Source organism: Tympanuchus pallidicinctus, unplaced genomic scaffold (assembly GCF_026119805.1).
Source record: "Tympanuchus pallidicinctus isolate F22 unplaced genomic scaffold, pur_lepc_1.0 scaffold5, whole genome shotgun sequence".
Taxonomy (NCBI): domain Eukaryota; kingdom Metazoa; phylum Chordata; class Aves; order Galliformes; family Phasianidae; genus Tympanuchus; species Tympanuchus pallidicinctus.
This window is the reverse complement of record NW_026294769.1, coordinates 14,469,811-14,485,035: the sequence shown is the minus strand read 5'-3', so window position 1 is coordinate 14,485,035 and position 15,225 is coordinate 14,469,811. Positions and strand designations below refer to the sequence as shown.

The window sequence follows — 15,225 nt, the reverse complement described above, 5'->3', positions numbered from 1 at the left end:
ACAAGAAATGTATTTTGAGTTTAGGCTACTGTCTAAAATTGCTGACTTCAGCTAATGGGAAAATAATATGGTGCTGAAGTAATTAATGTCAGAAATAAACCAAAAGTTATAAACTTGTAGAAATTGTCATATTTCTGTTTTGCAGAAGGAAGCAAGATACCCAGCTGGAAGTGTAAGTAGAAATTAATACTAGTACTCACTATTTTAAGTTGGCTTTCTCAGAAAGACTGGGCCAGGCCCTGGAAGGATGTGCAGAGATGGAACTGAGAGGGATATGGTTGAAGGGAATAGGTTGGTTGTTGAATTAGGTGATTGTGGAGGTCTTTTTCAACCTTTGTGATTCTATGGTCTCTCAAACTTCTAAAGCTTGTGGCTCAGTCCTCTCTTTTCTGTCAGAGGAACCACTGCCTCCACCAAAGCGTGGAGCACTGCTGTACTTGCTTGAGTAGGAAGAAGAAAGGAATTATATCCGGACCTGGCCGCTGCGTAGCCGGCGGCTAGCCACCCGGTGCTGCCTTCAAATTGGAAGGAAGCATCGTTTTCCGACCGGAGCTCCTCAGCCATTCGGCTCCCGCAGCAGTCGATTGGTCGGCAGCAGCCCGCGTGCCGATGGCTGCCCTCCATCCTGACGCCCATCCGGGGCGGTCCGCTGTCTCCTCCGCCCCCGGCGGTCTCTCCCTGCGCCGTCACCATGCACCGCTCACTCCGCGCCTTCCGCCGCTTGGGCCGCTGCGCCGGGCTCCTGGCGTCGCCGCCATTCCCCGGCACAGCCTCCGCCAACGCCGCTCGCTGGACCCCGCTGCGCGTCGCCATGGTGAGCACCGGGCCGGGCCGGGGGCGCCGTGACCTCTATCGGGACAGCCGTCCTCTCCGCGGCTCCGCCCCTTCGGCTCTCCGCCGCCTGCGCTGCCTGGGGGCGCCGGGCCGGGCGTTTAGCCGCGGTGGTGTGAGAGTGGCGCCGGGAGCGGTCCTGCGCTCCGCTCGCTGTTCCCTGCCTGCAGCGCGCGGCCTGCGGAGGCCCGGTGCCCGAGCTGCGTTGCCCGGCTGTTATCTGTGGTGCCCGTAGGGGACGGGATTTGATGTGAGCGGGGCCCGGAGCTGCCCGAGCTGCGGCAGAGTTCTGGCGTGCGGAGCTGCTTCTAGAAAAATCAGGAGAGTCTTGCGGGCTGCTCGAGAAGTAGGGAGGTGCTTCGGCTGTACCCGAAAGCGGTCTGTGATCTCTGCCAGACATCCTAAATTAGTTATTGCGGCTTGCCCGTTGGCTGTTGGGCTGCTGGGGGAACGTGAATGCTATTCCATAAGGGTCTCTGAAGCTGAAGGAAAGCATTATGGATTTATGGATGTCCAACCTTTCTGGCTTGCCTGGGCTGCACTGAGTGAAGAGGAATTGTATTGGGCTACATAAAAGGAGTGTAATATAATTATTATGTATAAGTAGCAAAAGTTTTTAATATTCTTAATTGCAACATAAAAGGGAGGCAACAAAAGCATGAAAACTAATTGGGAAGGAACTTTTGATAAAGGCAGGTAGTGACAGGATGAGGGGAAATGGCTGTAAATTAGCAGAGGGTAGATTTAGTTTAGATATTAGGAAGACATTCTTTACTGTGAGTGTGGTGAGACACTGGAGCAGGTTGCCCACTGAGGTTGTGGATGCCCCCTCCCTGCAAGCGTTGGAAGCCAGGTTGGATGGGACTTTGAACAACCTGGCCGAGAGGGAGGTGTCTTGCAAAGTAGCAGGGGTTGGAACTAGATATCTTAAAGGTCCCTTTCAACCCTAACCATTCTGTGATTTTGTGACATGTATGTTATAGATAGTGGCCTTCTTGCACTTGCTGAAGGCCCAATACGTATGCAAGGCAGCAGTCTGACAAGAAGTGCAGTATTGCGATCTTTGCAGGTCAGGAATATGCCCTGTGCTGCACGTAGGCATTATTAATCGCTTGAGTTTAGATAACGTGTGTTAGAAGTTAGAGCAAAATGTTCCTCCGAGGATTAAGTGTTCAAACTATGGGGAAAATTTTGTATGTTTTTATTTCCAAGAGCACTACCGACCAATGTACTGACCAATATTTAAATGAGGGTGGAGGGAAATAATGAGCAAAAGCTCACGCTTTTTGAAGTTTGTAGAGAATTTCTTGGCAGCAAGATTAATATTTTGGAACAATTTATGTTGCATAGAATGTAGTGTGCCTGTGGTCCTATTGAGGCAATGCAAAAGCCATTCAACTTAAAGCTAAATTGCACAAGCTGTTCCTAAAGAGTAAATATCAGAATTTGGGACTCAGTTGATAATATAAAGGAGAGTAGATAAGAACAAATTCCATTTTCTGCCAGTTTTTAAGGACTGTTTCTGACATGGTAAAAAAAAAAACAAAACAACTATTCTTTGAACTGAAATACTTACATCCAAAAGTTGTTACATCTCAAATGAGAATATAATTTTCTACAGGAAGCATTATAGCAGCAGTTCTGTTTGAATTCTTCCAGTGTGTGATGGTGCAATCAGTCCTAGCTGATCAGTACCCTGCAACAAGGCAAGAGGACAGTTATGTTTGCCTAACTGTAAGCATTGGACTATGGGTGCTTGGAATTTGGCAGAAATAGAACACGTCTTTATAGAAAGCCTTATGTTGTCTGCTTACCTGAAGTGTCCAGTTACCAAAAGCAGGGGTTTTAGAGACCAGTAGACCAGTGGATATCTGTGATGTGTTTTTCTTTAGCATGTATGTGAACATTAAGTGATTAAAACAGAATAGAGAGGGTTAAGAATTGTCAAAAAGGCATATTGATCTGTGCTCTGTGTAGTCTTTCTGTGGGGTCAGGGTCTGTGGGAAGGTCAAAAGCAAGTTGAGGGGAGGAGGACAGCAGTACACGAGTTAACCCTTGGTGTTTGTGGGCTGGGCTGCAGTTTCTTCTGAGTCATATGCAACATCTGCACTGCAAGAGAGCCCTGAGCCCTGGGGCTGGTGGCTCTGTTACATGGTTGCTGGTGTACCTAATGGCAGAGCTTCTCCATCTGGCTGGAAACACTGCCCAGGACAGTAAAATATGGAATACTCCCACCCACCGCTTGCTACCTGTGATGATGTAGACATGGACAGACTGCTGGAGAGTTTGTGCTGTTCTGCACAAACTCAGCTGCGCTCCTCTCCAAGAAGTCCAAGACCCACAGAATAAGGAGAAAGTAAAGCTGACCAAGGGGAGAAACAGTATGGCTTCAGCAGTGGACGCCTAGGGAAGAGTAAGAAATGTGCAAACATATAAAGTGCTTTCTTCTTTCACTTACACAGACTTCTCATTTTCAAATCAAGGACTTTTCCTGAGTCTGTGGTTTCTCTGTGTGATAACCCAGTTCAGACATTTTTTTCTGTGTGTATCTTGTCTGTCTTGAATACTTGCAAGCTTCTTGCATCCACAACATCAGTTGGCAAGCAGTTTTGTCAGTCTGCGCCATGTGTGAAGTAATGCTTCCTTCTGTTACCTTGAACCTCCCCCCTGCTACCCTAATATTGTTGCTCATATTTCTTGTACTGGAAGAGACAGTGAGCAGCTAGTATTTGCTGTCATTCTAGCAATTTTACTGCTCTAGTTTTTCCTTTGGTCCCCAGGTTGTCTCTTTCTGAACTACACAATCAGGCTTGCATAAAAGCTGTACCCTGCTTTGATCAGCCTTACTGCCTTTTTTTGAACTGTTTCAAATAATATGCTTTTTTTGAGATGAGAAAACCAAATCTGCAACTAGCATTCTAAATGTACATGAGCCATGATAACGTTTTCCTAATAGTTCCTAAAATTTGATTTACAGTTGATGGTCGTTGTTAGGCCAGAGCCCATCACTGTGTGTGTATTACTATTAAGCTGGGATTGTTTTATTCCATGATTCTATGATTAAGAATTCAAATAGTCTTTTTCCCCTCTCTGAGGACTCCATAAGAAGGTAACCTTCTCCTGTGTGGAAGGATGAGCATTTTTCTCATAGCAGATTGAGGCTTTGCTGACAAAAGTGTAGGAAGAGAAAGACTAAACTGCGTTTACATGCTTCCTCTCCAATCCCATAATCTGTGAAGCAACATACAAATGTGATCATGTCATAAATGAATATATTGGATTTTTTTGTTGCTACTGTGTTTTTTTTTGTTTTTTTTTTAAAAAAAGGCTTTACTTTTCAGTTGGTGTACATCACCTAAACTTAATTTACTTCTGTGTTAGATAGTAACGTGTATATAGTGTTCTTAGGCATAAGGCGAGAATTCACAATCAGCAGCTAGTAATCAATTACTCAGCTGCTCCTTTCAAGTATTTTAATTCCCATGTGCAGTGTGGATTTCTGATAGGGTTTCTGTTAGCTTGCCTGGATGGATGTTGTGTGAACCATGTTAGTTCTTATGTTTGGCTCTAACAGCCATTCTGCAAATTGTAAAATGAGTTTCTGATTCTTCAAAACAACATGAGTCTTCACCAGGATGATGAGTTTTATGCAGTGAGCAGCCAAAGTCTGAAGTCTCTCAGTGCTGCCTGTCACCAGTGGGTTTGCTAGGCTGTAATATTTGTAATTGTGACTCTTGCAGCGACAGGTAATCAGACTAGAAACGTGTCAAAAGTTTGTAAATATAATTAGAAAAATACTTAACCCCTAGTTGTGTATCTTTGTTACCCTTTTTTCCCCTTCTTGCACAGTTTTTCTCAGTTGTTTCTCCTTTCAAGAAAAAGATGCTGTTTGCCAGTGTTTGAAACATACTTTTTATTTCCCTTTCCTACAGTCCACTCAAGAGTCTTTTAGGATAGAATATGATACCTTTGGTGAACTGAAGGTCCCAAGTGACAAATACTATGGTGCTCAGACTGTAAGATCTACGATGAACTTCAAGATCGGAGGTGTTTCAGAAAGGATGCCAGTAAGTAATTCAAGCCTGTGTCCACTTACACCTTTCAGTATGTTTTTGGATGTGAGTGAATACCTTTTCTTAATCTCTTTCTGGAAGTGTGGTCACCTTTGAATTTTCATTGAAGTTAGAATTTTCATGGTGAGGTGTTGCTTTTTATTGTGTTGTTTTATTAAAACAAACAAACAAAAAAACCCAAACCAACAGGATGAATAGAAATCTTTCATTTTATTGAAGAGCAAAGGCGATGGATGGAATGATTTGAATTACTTTTACTGTAATGCAGTGTAGTTTGTTGTTGAAGATATTCAAATGTCGGGAGTATCTAAGTGTATTGAAGGTATTTAAGTGTCATATGTTGATAAACTGCTTTCTTACTTGTAGATGTAATTAAAGCATGAGTGTATGTGGACATCATCATTCTCTGTTTTTGAATGTACTGAAACATAAGCCAATCTGCCTTCAAAATTCTATTTTAGAAACAAACCCAGTTCTTCTTTTCTGTTCATTTTAATACATGTAGTTGGTTTTGATACACATAGAAAGAAAGGGTGAATTATGAATTGCTTTCTGTACTGCTTGGATAAATGTTACCTGGAATGAGACGACACATCACGTGCTCTAAATTGCTCTCTGGTTGCTTGGTTGGCTGTTGCTGTGATTAAGATTAGAAGGGATTTGAGTTAGAAATAGATCTGTGCTGTGGATTCCTAACTGTTCTTCATGAAAAAAGATTACGTGTTTAAATTTATTCTTGTGTCTCAGGTTCAAGTTATAAGGGCCTTTGGCATCTTGAAGAGGGCAGCAGCTGAAGTAAATCAAGATTATGGTCTTGACCCAAAGATTGCCAGTGCTATTGTAAAGGCAGCAGATGAGGTAGGAGCAAACTGCTGAAAATACTAGAACTGTCACTGTATATTTGGTTAGCTTCTCTTGGGAACACTGAGGGCTTGATGAAGATGTCTTGCATTTCTTTCTTGAATTGTTAGAGTCTGCCTTTCAGGCAAAGCTTCCACTTTTTCAAAATCTCTAGTCTGTTAAGCAATTGTATCCCTGTATTTTGAAGACCACCTGCAGTCTGAATAGTTTTTCTGTTCTCATTTGTTTCCTCTTCAGATTTAGGATTGCTAGTCAATCCATGCTTTTTCAGGTATCACTTTTATAGCTAAAGAGGATGATGTGAGACAGAAATATCTTCACTTTCTCAGGATAAATACCACCCTAATGCACAGTTGTGAATGAGCAATAACTAAGGCATGGTTATACTATTTGTACTCCTTTGCATAGACCAACAGATATTTAGCTGGAATAATTGTTTTACAGAGCTTTCTTGTTCCTCAAAATCTTGGAAGTATGCAGAAGCCATGTCTGCTCTCTACCATCTGTAGTACCATGAGTCTCAAGCCCCAAGAACTTCGGGGAACTTGAGAGTATAGCCAGTCTTTTCTAGTGAAAGGTGGATTAGAGGTTTTGGTGGCTAAAGGTTCCTTGGCTTAGATTTCTGAGTTCTGAAAGCTGTTTGAGGTTTTTTTATTGCATTTTTAAAAATGCCTCCTCAGTAACCTGAAAGAAAAAAGATAGAACAAAGAACAGAGTTGCTTTTCAAAGTGGAAGCTCTGCCCTTGTATAAAGTAGGAAATATCTCATAAGGCCTTTTCTTGAAAAGCATGATTCCAGGAGGACTGTGTTGTAAGTTGAACATTTGGAGATGGAGATCTAACCTCAGTGTTGTGACAACAGATCTCTTGTTTTGCATTCTATGCTTTTCTGAGGTTGATATGCATGGGAGAGATACTTGTGAGCACAGATTTTGAAATTATTACATCCCTAGAAAAATCTCTGTATGTGGAAGAGGTTCATCAGGGTTCAAAAAATATAGATTGAAGAGGAGAATATTCATATTTGTTGCTTTGCCTTGACTTGAGATGGCAAGTGTCACAACCTACCTACAGAAGGTATAAGTTGGTATAGACATCTGTAGCTGATCAGGATCTTCTTTCCATGCAAGTCAATACATATGAATCTTGCAATATATTCAAGTATAGCTGCTGCTTTTTTTTTTCTGGTAGAACAGATCTTCTCTGTTTTTCTGTTACAGGTAGCTGCAGGAAAATTAAATGATCACTTTCCATTGGTGGTGTGGCAGACTGGGTCTGGAACTCAAACCAATATGAATGTCAATGAAGTCATCAGCAATAGAGCTATTGAAATACTGGGAGGCAAACTGGGAAGCAAAATTCCAGTGCATCCAAATGATCATGTTAATAAAAGCCAGGTTATTATACTTGTATTATACTTCTTTTAATTTTTTTTAATTCTGAATTGTCTTACAGCCACTGTTTAGATTATTTTTGTATCTGTTTAAATAAAATATGGGATATAGAAAAAAAAATATGTATGTAGAAAAAATAGTTGCACTTATGGTTTTAGCAACAATTTTCCAAATTTCAGGTTTTTCAGATTAAAGGAACTTGAAAATTTGGTCTGTGTCAGTAGGAGCTTTTCAGATTAAAAACACTCATCTCGTTTATGACAGATGAATTCACAAATGATATATCAGGCAGAATTGGCCTGGTGATGAACGCTTCTGCAAGCAGTCATAAAAAAGTTCATTTTAAATCCAGTTTCTAGAGGCTGCATCCATGTAGATGTTATCTCCCAAATACACTACATAAAGCATGTAGAAGAAATAATAAGGTGGAAGGTCCTGTAAATGGCAAGCAAAAGAGCCATTTAGTATTTGTTTACCCACTCTTAGGTAGACATGTTTATTGTATTTCACTCTTAGAATTTTCTTCAGATTAGCTGCAGTTTGAGCCACCAAGTTGATTGTAGCTCTGATCTTTTGTGCTTGCTTGAAATCCTATGGGACTATGGAATTATCATTACAAAATCAATATTTTTGACCTTTTGAAGTCAGCTATAATTTCTTTAAATTCCCAAATCCATTTTGTTATCTATATTTTGTATTTTGTAGCAGTTCTGTTGTCCTTTGGTATATTAGTTTCTGTGGGCGTAAGGCATAGATTTTTTTAATAACATGCTTGATGGGAGTTTAGAAGATTTGATGATTCCTTCAGAGTGGCTTGTGGAACACATGGAACACTGCTAGGTTCCTTACTGTATTCTCAATTCCTTCTTCATAAAGTAAAGAGAATAAAGCCATACATGTCAGTCTTAATATTGTAAGGTATTATGGTGAGAAAACCCTGTAAATAAGTTTCTGAAACTTCCTTCACAGAGTTCAAATGACACTTTCCCAACAGCAATGCATATCGCTGCTGCCCAGGAAGTTAATGAGGTGTTGTTGCCTGGACTGAAGAAGCTACAGAATGCACTCGAAGCAAAATCCAAAGAGTTTTCCCAAATCATAAAAATAGGACGCACTCACACACAAGATGCTGTTCCACTTACGCTTGGACAGGTAAACTGTGAAAATGCACGTTTGTTTGGAGAAAAGTTGTAAAGATATTGGAGGAAATGGGCAAATTTGAAGAGACTAAAATCAGTTTAAGATAAATTAGGCAGTTGGCTGAATCTCTGATTATTTTCATCTTTTTTTGGAGTTTTGCTGAACGCTGTTCTCTAATAACTGCTTTGGAAGCGTTCTTAAAGTTTTCCATATATGTTGCTTATGGTAGTAAAATATAAATGATTTCAAAGTGATGTTTGATCGCCAAGTAACAAAACTTATTTCTATTACACTGGCAACATGGTAAATTGGGCCTGTAATTTGTAAGTTTATATGAATGAGGTTTAGACAACGTACAGAACTACAAAATATTTTGAATAAAAGTCTGTTCATGATTATATGTGTATGAGAAATCGTTGTTACTGTATTGTCAGGAATTGCTTAGGTTACCTTACTTGGTAAGGTATTAATTCTAACTGAACTGATAAAAAAATCTCTGTAAAATTTGTGTATGTTTTTCCCAAGAAGGCACAGGTGGATTTCTGATTAACTAAAATTACATGAACGAAGTCCAGGATCTGTTTGTGTAATTGCACCTTGAGTCTTTGTTAGTGCAATCTGAGGTATGACCTACCTTGTATTCAGATTTTACAAAGTACATGAATAAGATACAAGGCAAGAGAAAGATGCATTGTAATATACATTTTTATATAGGTAGGTTGCTTTTATGTGTAAGTTGTCCCTGCTGTGTGAGCAGTCTTCTAATATATGGGAATTTTCCCTCTTAATGAAAACACCTTTTAGCATCTTGGTGAAGTTCAATGCCTTCAGTAAATGAGGACTGTTAAAAATCCAAAGAATTCTATTTTCTTATTGCTGTGTTTTTCTTCTATGTTTCATTCTTTCAAAGGAATTTAGTGGCTATGTGCAACAAATTAAATACGGCGTGGCTAGGATTGAGTCAACCATGCCAAGAGTGTATCAGCTGGCAGCTGGTGGGACTGCAGTTGGTACAGGATTAAACACAAGAATTGGCTTTGCTGAGAAAGTTGCTGCTAAAGTGGCTGAACTGACGGGTGAGAAATGATATTTCAGAGTTACCTATAAAGCAGTATATGTTTTGTAAGCCTTATACTTAAAATTATTTCATGCAGAGTATTTTTTCTAACAGTACTCAGCGCAGTGAGAGTGGTGCAATGAATTTGGCTTACTGGAGATTTAGTGTTTCAGACTTCTATTGGTAGCCCAGCCGTACTTCCGTTCTGATCTCTGTTTCTCTGACTCTCTTGATCTTCAATTACTTGCCACAAAAGGAGATGAAACAAAAAAACCCCAAACTTTTCCAGAACCACCAGTTTATTTCATGTGAAGGAGTGGAGGTTAGCTGTTTGGTTTCTGATGCTGTCTTTATAGATCTTAAATCTTAACTTAAAGAGCCATTGAGTTTTCTGATCTGTGGACCAGTTTTTTCTATGTCAGTTTTAAAAAAGGCCCCACAATGAATATATATGTATTTCACTTAAATACACTGTAACTGCTTATCAGCAATATTTTTGTATTAACAGATCTATTATTCGCAATCTAGTAGAAGATTGAGATTTTCTTGTACCTTGGCAGGGAAGAAGTGATACAAACAACAGCTGCTGAGAAACAGTAAAGGGCTTGTTTTGGTGCTTGGAGAAGCCATCAGTGTTGTAGGAAGCTGTCCCATAGAATCATGTGGAATCACAGAATGGCTTGGGTTGGAAGTGACCTCAGAGATCATCTAGTTCCAAACCCCCTGCTGTGGGCAGGGTTGTCCATCTTACGCTCATTAGGTATACCATATGTGAGGGTTGTACAAGTTTAAAACAAGTAGAGCAGACTATTTAAATTCCTTACGTTCTCTCATGGGAAATTTATTGGCAAAGACAAAATGAATGATCTTGGCATCTGTGAAATGCAGAAGTGCATACAGATAGAATGGGAGCTTGTGTCTGGCAGGGTCTGCAGAACATGGTAGGAATTTGCACTTCCTCTAGGAACTGAGATTTTGCTACTCTTCTTGTTTGTACTGATAAAATAAGCTCAGGCCAGTAATTCTGTGGGGCACAAGTTCAGCATCCATATTTGATGTCCACCACCACCAATAAAATTTTGCTGAGAATTTACTTGCAGGGCAGAGTCCTGAAGAAATGTTTTTAATTATAGAACCTACGCTCAGACTGTAGATTTAATTAACATAAGAAGAACTGTTGCTTCCATTGCTCCTGTGCTTTTGCTGTTGCCAGAAGTTTCAGGCATCCTAAGCCTTAATGAGCTTTTGCATGTTCCATCTGGCTGTTGTTCCCTTCCAGTGCTAATGCTTGATGCATCTTTTTTCCTTAAGTAGCTAATCCAATTGTGATTACTGCTTATTTGCCCTAATGGCTGTGCTGCAAAAACCCCTATTTCTATAACTGAGAGAAAGCATCCTTGAAATGGAGAGTGTAAACAGGAATTAAGATGGATGCATTTGGGCTAACCTGCAAGAGATTATTGAAATGTTTTAAGTATTGAGGTGCAAAGCAAATGGCTGCATTGCTTAGTATGCAATACAGCATGGAAACTTGAAATCCATATCTTTGCTTCTCAAATTTGAGTTGATACTTTAGTTTCACATTCTTGTCTATTTTAGTGACTTTTATTGTGCCTTTTGTATTGAATTGAATCCGTTTAAGAAACACATTTTTGAGGAAAGGTAGAAAGAGAGATGAGCTTGGTGTTACTAACATAGTTTTATGTTAAGTGTGGTTGGTTTTCTGGTTTATATCTTCATGTAAGTGCCTAATGGGCTTCATATTCCTCACTGTCCGCTGTAGGCTTGCCCTTTGTCACTGCTCCCAATAAATTTGAAGCTCTTGCAGCTCACGATGCTCTAGTTGAACTCAGCGGAGCTATGAACACAGTGGCATGTAGTCTGATGAAAATAGCTAATGATATTCGTTTCCTGGGATCTGGACCACGCTCTGGATTAGGAGAACTCATCCTGCCTGAAAATGAACCAGGAAGCAGTATCATGCCAGGTATGGAGAAAACATATGGAGAAAAAATTCCTGTTTCTTTTGTTTTGGACTACTAACTCTTTGATGTCAGTAAGTCTGTGAACTGACACTTCTGTCAGTTTATCTTCTGTTATATTTTACCAAAATTCGTGTTCATAAAAATGCTTGCACAGCTGTGTGCTGGCAAGCACATGAAGGAGAATAATACCTGTATGTACTTAATCTTCTTGGCCAAGTAAAGGCAGTGTATTGATTTTGTTAGAAAATAATTTTAACAAGCTAGTAATACTTTTCTGAAGTTAACTGAGACTTGGCAATGATTCACCAGACACACCAACCTGCTTGAGTAAAGACAGGTAACAATCTCTTGATTATTAAGGACTGTAGTAATTAACAGCTGCTTAGTTCATGCCTGTTTGAGCCTACTCTGGAAAACTCAGCAAATTGCTAAAGCAGCCATCTGTGGGTGGCCTTCTTTAAATCTTTGATTCTGCAGATTTTTCTCTCAAGAGAAGACAATATAATTGAAGGTTTTGCGTTTTGCAGAGAATGGGGAATAAATAAGACTAGAGCAGTACAGTTAATTTAATATGGTTTACGGAAATAATTTCTTTTGTGGTGAACAGATAAAAAGGAGTACAACGTTACCTCCTATAAAGTATCTTCTCTTGAATGTGATTTGGTAAACGAGAAAACAAATGATTGATGGATTTCCTTAGTTGTCATTAATGTTTTTGTCTCCCTTTCACAACCAGGAAAAGTGAATCCTACGCAGTGTGAAGCAGTTACCATGGTGGCAGCCCAGGTTATGGGAAACCACGTTGCTGTTACTGTAGGAGGTAGCAATGGGCACTTTGAGCTGAATGTTTTTAAGCCCATGATGGTAAGTTCTAGAAGTTGTAAAATATTTAGGACTTCTGATGTTGTCATTTGTACAGTCAGATAAGTAGAGAAAAGCTCAATGAATATTTGGTCAATATGGGGACTGGAGAATCTGATAAAATGTGAGAAAAAACATTATTCTTTTGTCTGGTAATTGTTATTCTGACAGGATGGTAGCAGTCTTGTTACATGAAGATATCTCATGCTGATAAGCTTTTATCTTAAACATGTGTGCACATACTGCTTTTCCTCTATTTAATTTAATTAAAAAAATTGAATGTTGCATATTACCTGGTACTGAAATTTGGATGTTTTCAAATGAAGTCATCATTTTATTTTCTTCCTTGGGTTATTTACTTTTTTTTTTTTTTCCAATTAAACCCAAGAAACAAACAAACAAACAGGAGAATTGAGAGAACAAAAAAAAAAAATGAGAGAAGATTGTGGAGACAATCTTCAAAACAGTGAAGAATAGTGTATAAGATAAAGTAATATTGCAGAGGTTAGGGTAGGGATGATAATTTAAAAAACAACTAAAGTGGTTTGTGAAAAAGACAGTAATATTATATAGAAATAAAAGGAAAGCTGTAGAGTTTTTGTCTTTTTGTTAGAGATAAGAGGCACAAGGGAAGCAGAATGCTGTATGTTATTTTGCTACACTGCATACACTTGCTGATGTCGCTTTTTTAGTTTACGTTAGGAATTATTAAAATATTTTTTTCTTTCTCCCATCTGAATGGACTTCTAAGCATACAGCACCTGGTTTTGAAGCTACCACGTCCTGCCCCACACCTTCCAAAAATCACATTGAACAGCTAAGAGATGTAACTAGCAGAATATAAATTCTCATAGACAAATAAAAAAAAAAGAAGGGGAAAAAAAAATGTGGGATGTTATGGATTGTCAAAGCAGGGGGCTAATGCCAGACAGTGCTGTACTTTATAGTGTTAAATGTTGTAGTATTGGTACCTAGTGGTGGAGGAATGACCTTGAATGAAATACCTTCATTCATTTCTTACTCAGTACTTGTGAACTGTTGTATCAAGACATCCTTGCATACAGTGGTCTGTAGGCAAGAGTTCATCTCTTAAATGATTCTCAGAAAATTACTTCAAGTGGGAGTAACTGAGCATAGCCTGCAGCAGGAATAGGGTGTGTTATTTTATGTACTGCTTTACTGCCGATCAGAGAGGTACATTTTGGGGGATAGAGAGATGCCACTTAGGAACAGCTGTGCCCAATTGTGCAGCTGTTAATATCTGAATACAATAATCGTTGGGTATTTTTTATTATTCTTTTTTTTTTTTTTTTTAGATTAAGAATGTTTTAAACTCTGCAAGACTTCTTGGAGATGTTTGTGTTTCTTTCACTGACAACTGTGTTGTCGGAATCCAAGCCAATACAGATAGGATCAACAAACTAATGAGTGAATCCCTGATGTTGGTAACAGCACTTAATCCACATATAGGTAGGTTTAAAGCTCAGAAACTTCTCAAAACATTGCACTTAAACACTTCTCAGAAGCATTATTTTGCATGCATTGTTTGTATTGTCACAGTGTTAGGAAACCAAGTTCTGGGCCAGGCCAAAAGTTAGTTTCCTTTAGCATCATCAGTTGCTGTTGTTGGTGATAAAGATACACCCTGCTTTTGCAGTACCATAACGGTGTGTTAAAGAAATAATTCAGAACAGAAAAGAGATTGAGAGAATTTGTGTACGTCATCCTGATTTGATTTCTAATAATAACAAAAAGTGAAACATGAAAATGGGAGAAAGTTGCATAAAACTCTTACATAGTCTAAAACCTACATCAAGACTACTTTAAGTAAGGAGTTTGTATAATACATTCAGTGCATATTTACTGCAAATTGAGTTAAGTAGTAATAGAAGTATCTAGCAAAATTAATTCTCAGAAAACCGAGTGTCTTACTTTTTTCTCATCTCTAAAAAAATCTTCTGAAAGTGAACATGGCTCAATGGTTTCTTTTTTTTTTGCTACAGGATATGATAAAGCAGCTAAGATTGCCAAGACCGCACACAAAGAAGGGACAACGTTAAAAGAAGCTGCTATCAAGTTGGGACTCCTCACATCAGACCAGTTTGACCAGTGGGTGAAGCCTAAAGATATGTTAGGTCCTCAGTAATGTCTTAAAACGAAACACCTGCAAAACAAACAAAAAACAAAGTGTTCTTAACTTAAAATAGAATAAAACAAAACAAGTGTAATATACTTCTGCTTCACTTGTGTTTTCATGGTATTATTTGGCATATATATGGCATAAGCGGTATCTGATGTGTTAAAATCAACTGATCTTATGAGGAAGATTCTGCTGCTTTTTTTTAAATATTAGAAAATAACATTTCAATAATGTTGGAACTTAAATGGTGTTTTTCTAGGAGGGCACAGCAGTTTGAAGAAATTAGAATCACTGAATGGTTTGGGTTGGAAGGGACCTTTAAGACACCTAGTTCCAACTTCCCTGCTATAGGCAGGGACACTTCCTTCTAGACCAGGTTGCTCACAGCCCCATCCAGCCTGGCCTTCAGTGCTTCCAGGGAGGGGAAAAAAGGGAGAAGCTGATGCAAGGCTGACGTGATATATTTACAGTTACACAACATGTGGTGTGGGAGGGAACATCTTAGTATACTGTACGGATGCATGGATGTAGATGTATCTTTGAATTTGAATACTTAAAACTATTGGAGCCTGCCTACTGGGTATTTCTGTTAACTGGAATCCTGGTGTGTTAAAAAGTAAGCCTTAGAACATATAAATAATCTCATAAGTATTCCAGTTCTCCCAAAAAGCTCACAATTCCTTCATTTTCAAATTCAGTGCTGAGAAACATCTTTTAAAGTTGCTTTTGAAATATTTTATTTGGTTGATTGACCAATAGTTATTTGATTTTGATGAAACCACTGATGAAATACAGCACATGCTAAATTATATTTGCATCCACTTCTTACGAAGAAAGCACTTATTTTTCATTACAGTCTTAAATCTATCCTGCATCCTTCCAGA

At 39.0% G+C, this 15,225-nt stretch overlaps 1 protein-coding gene across 2 annotated transcripts; it reads left to right on the top strand.

Annotated features, from left to right (window-relative positions):
• The first annotated feature begins 655 nt into the window (after positions 1 to 655).
• FH (fumarate hydratase) lies at positions 656 to 14,433 on the top strand. 2 transcript variants are annotated; one of them, XM_052704574.1, is made up of 10 exons: positions 656 to 814; positions 4,764 to 4,898; positions 5,652 to 5,762; positions 6,985 to 7,161; positions 8,128 to 8,310; positions 9,209 to 9,374; positions 11,139 to 11,342; positions 12,077 to 12,204; positions 13,518 to 13,671; positions 14,205 to 14,433. In XM_052704574.1, the coding sequence occupies exons 1-10, from the start codon at positions 692 to 694 to the stop codon at positions 14,345 to 14,347; spliced, it is 1,524 nt and encodes a 507-aa protein (XP_052560534.1). In that variant the 5' UTR covers positions 656 to 691; the 3' UTR covers positions 14,348 to 14,433. The 2 variants fall into 2 exon arrangements, with proteins under 2 accessions (XP_052560534.1, XP_052560535.1); XM_052704575.1 differs by lacking the exon at positions 656 to 814 and adding an exon at positions 3,006 to 3,244.
• The last annotated feature ends 792 nt before the right edge of the window (positions 14,434 to 15,225 follow it).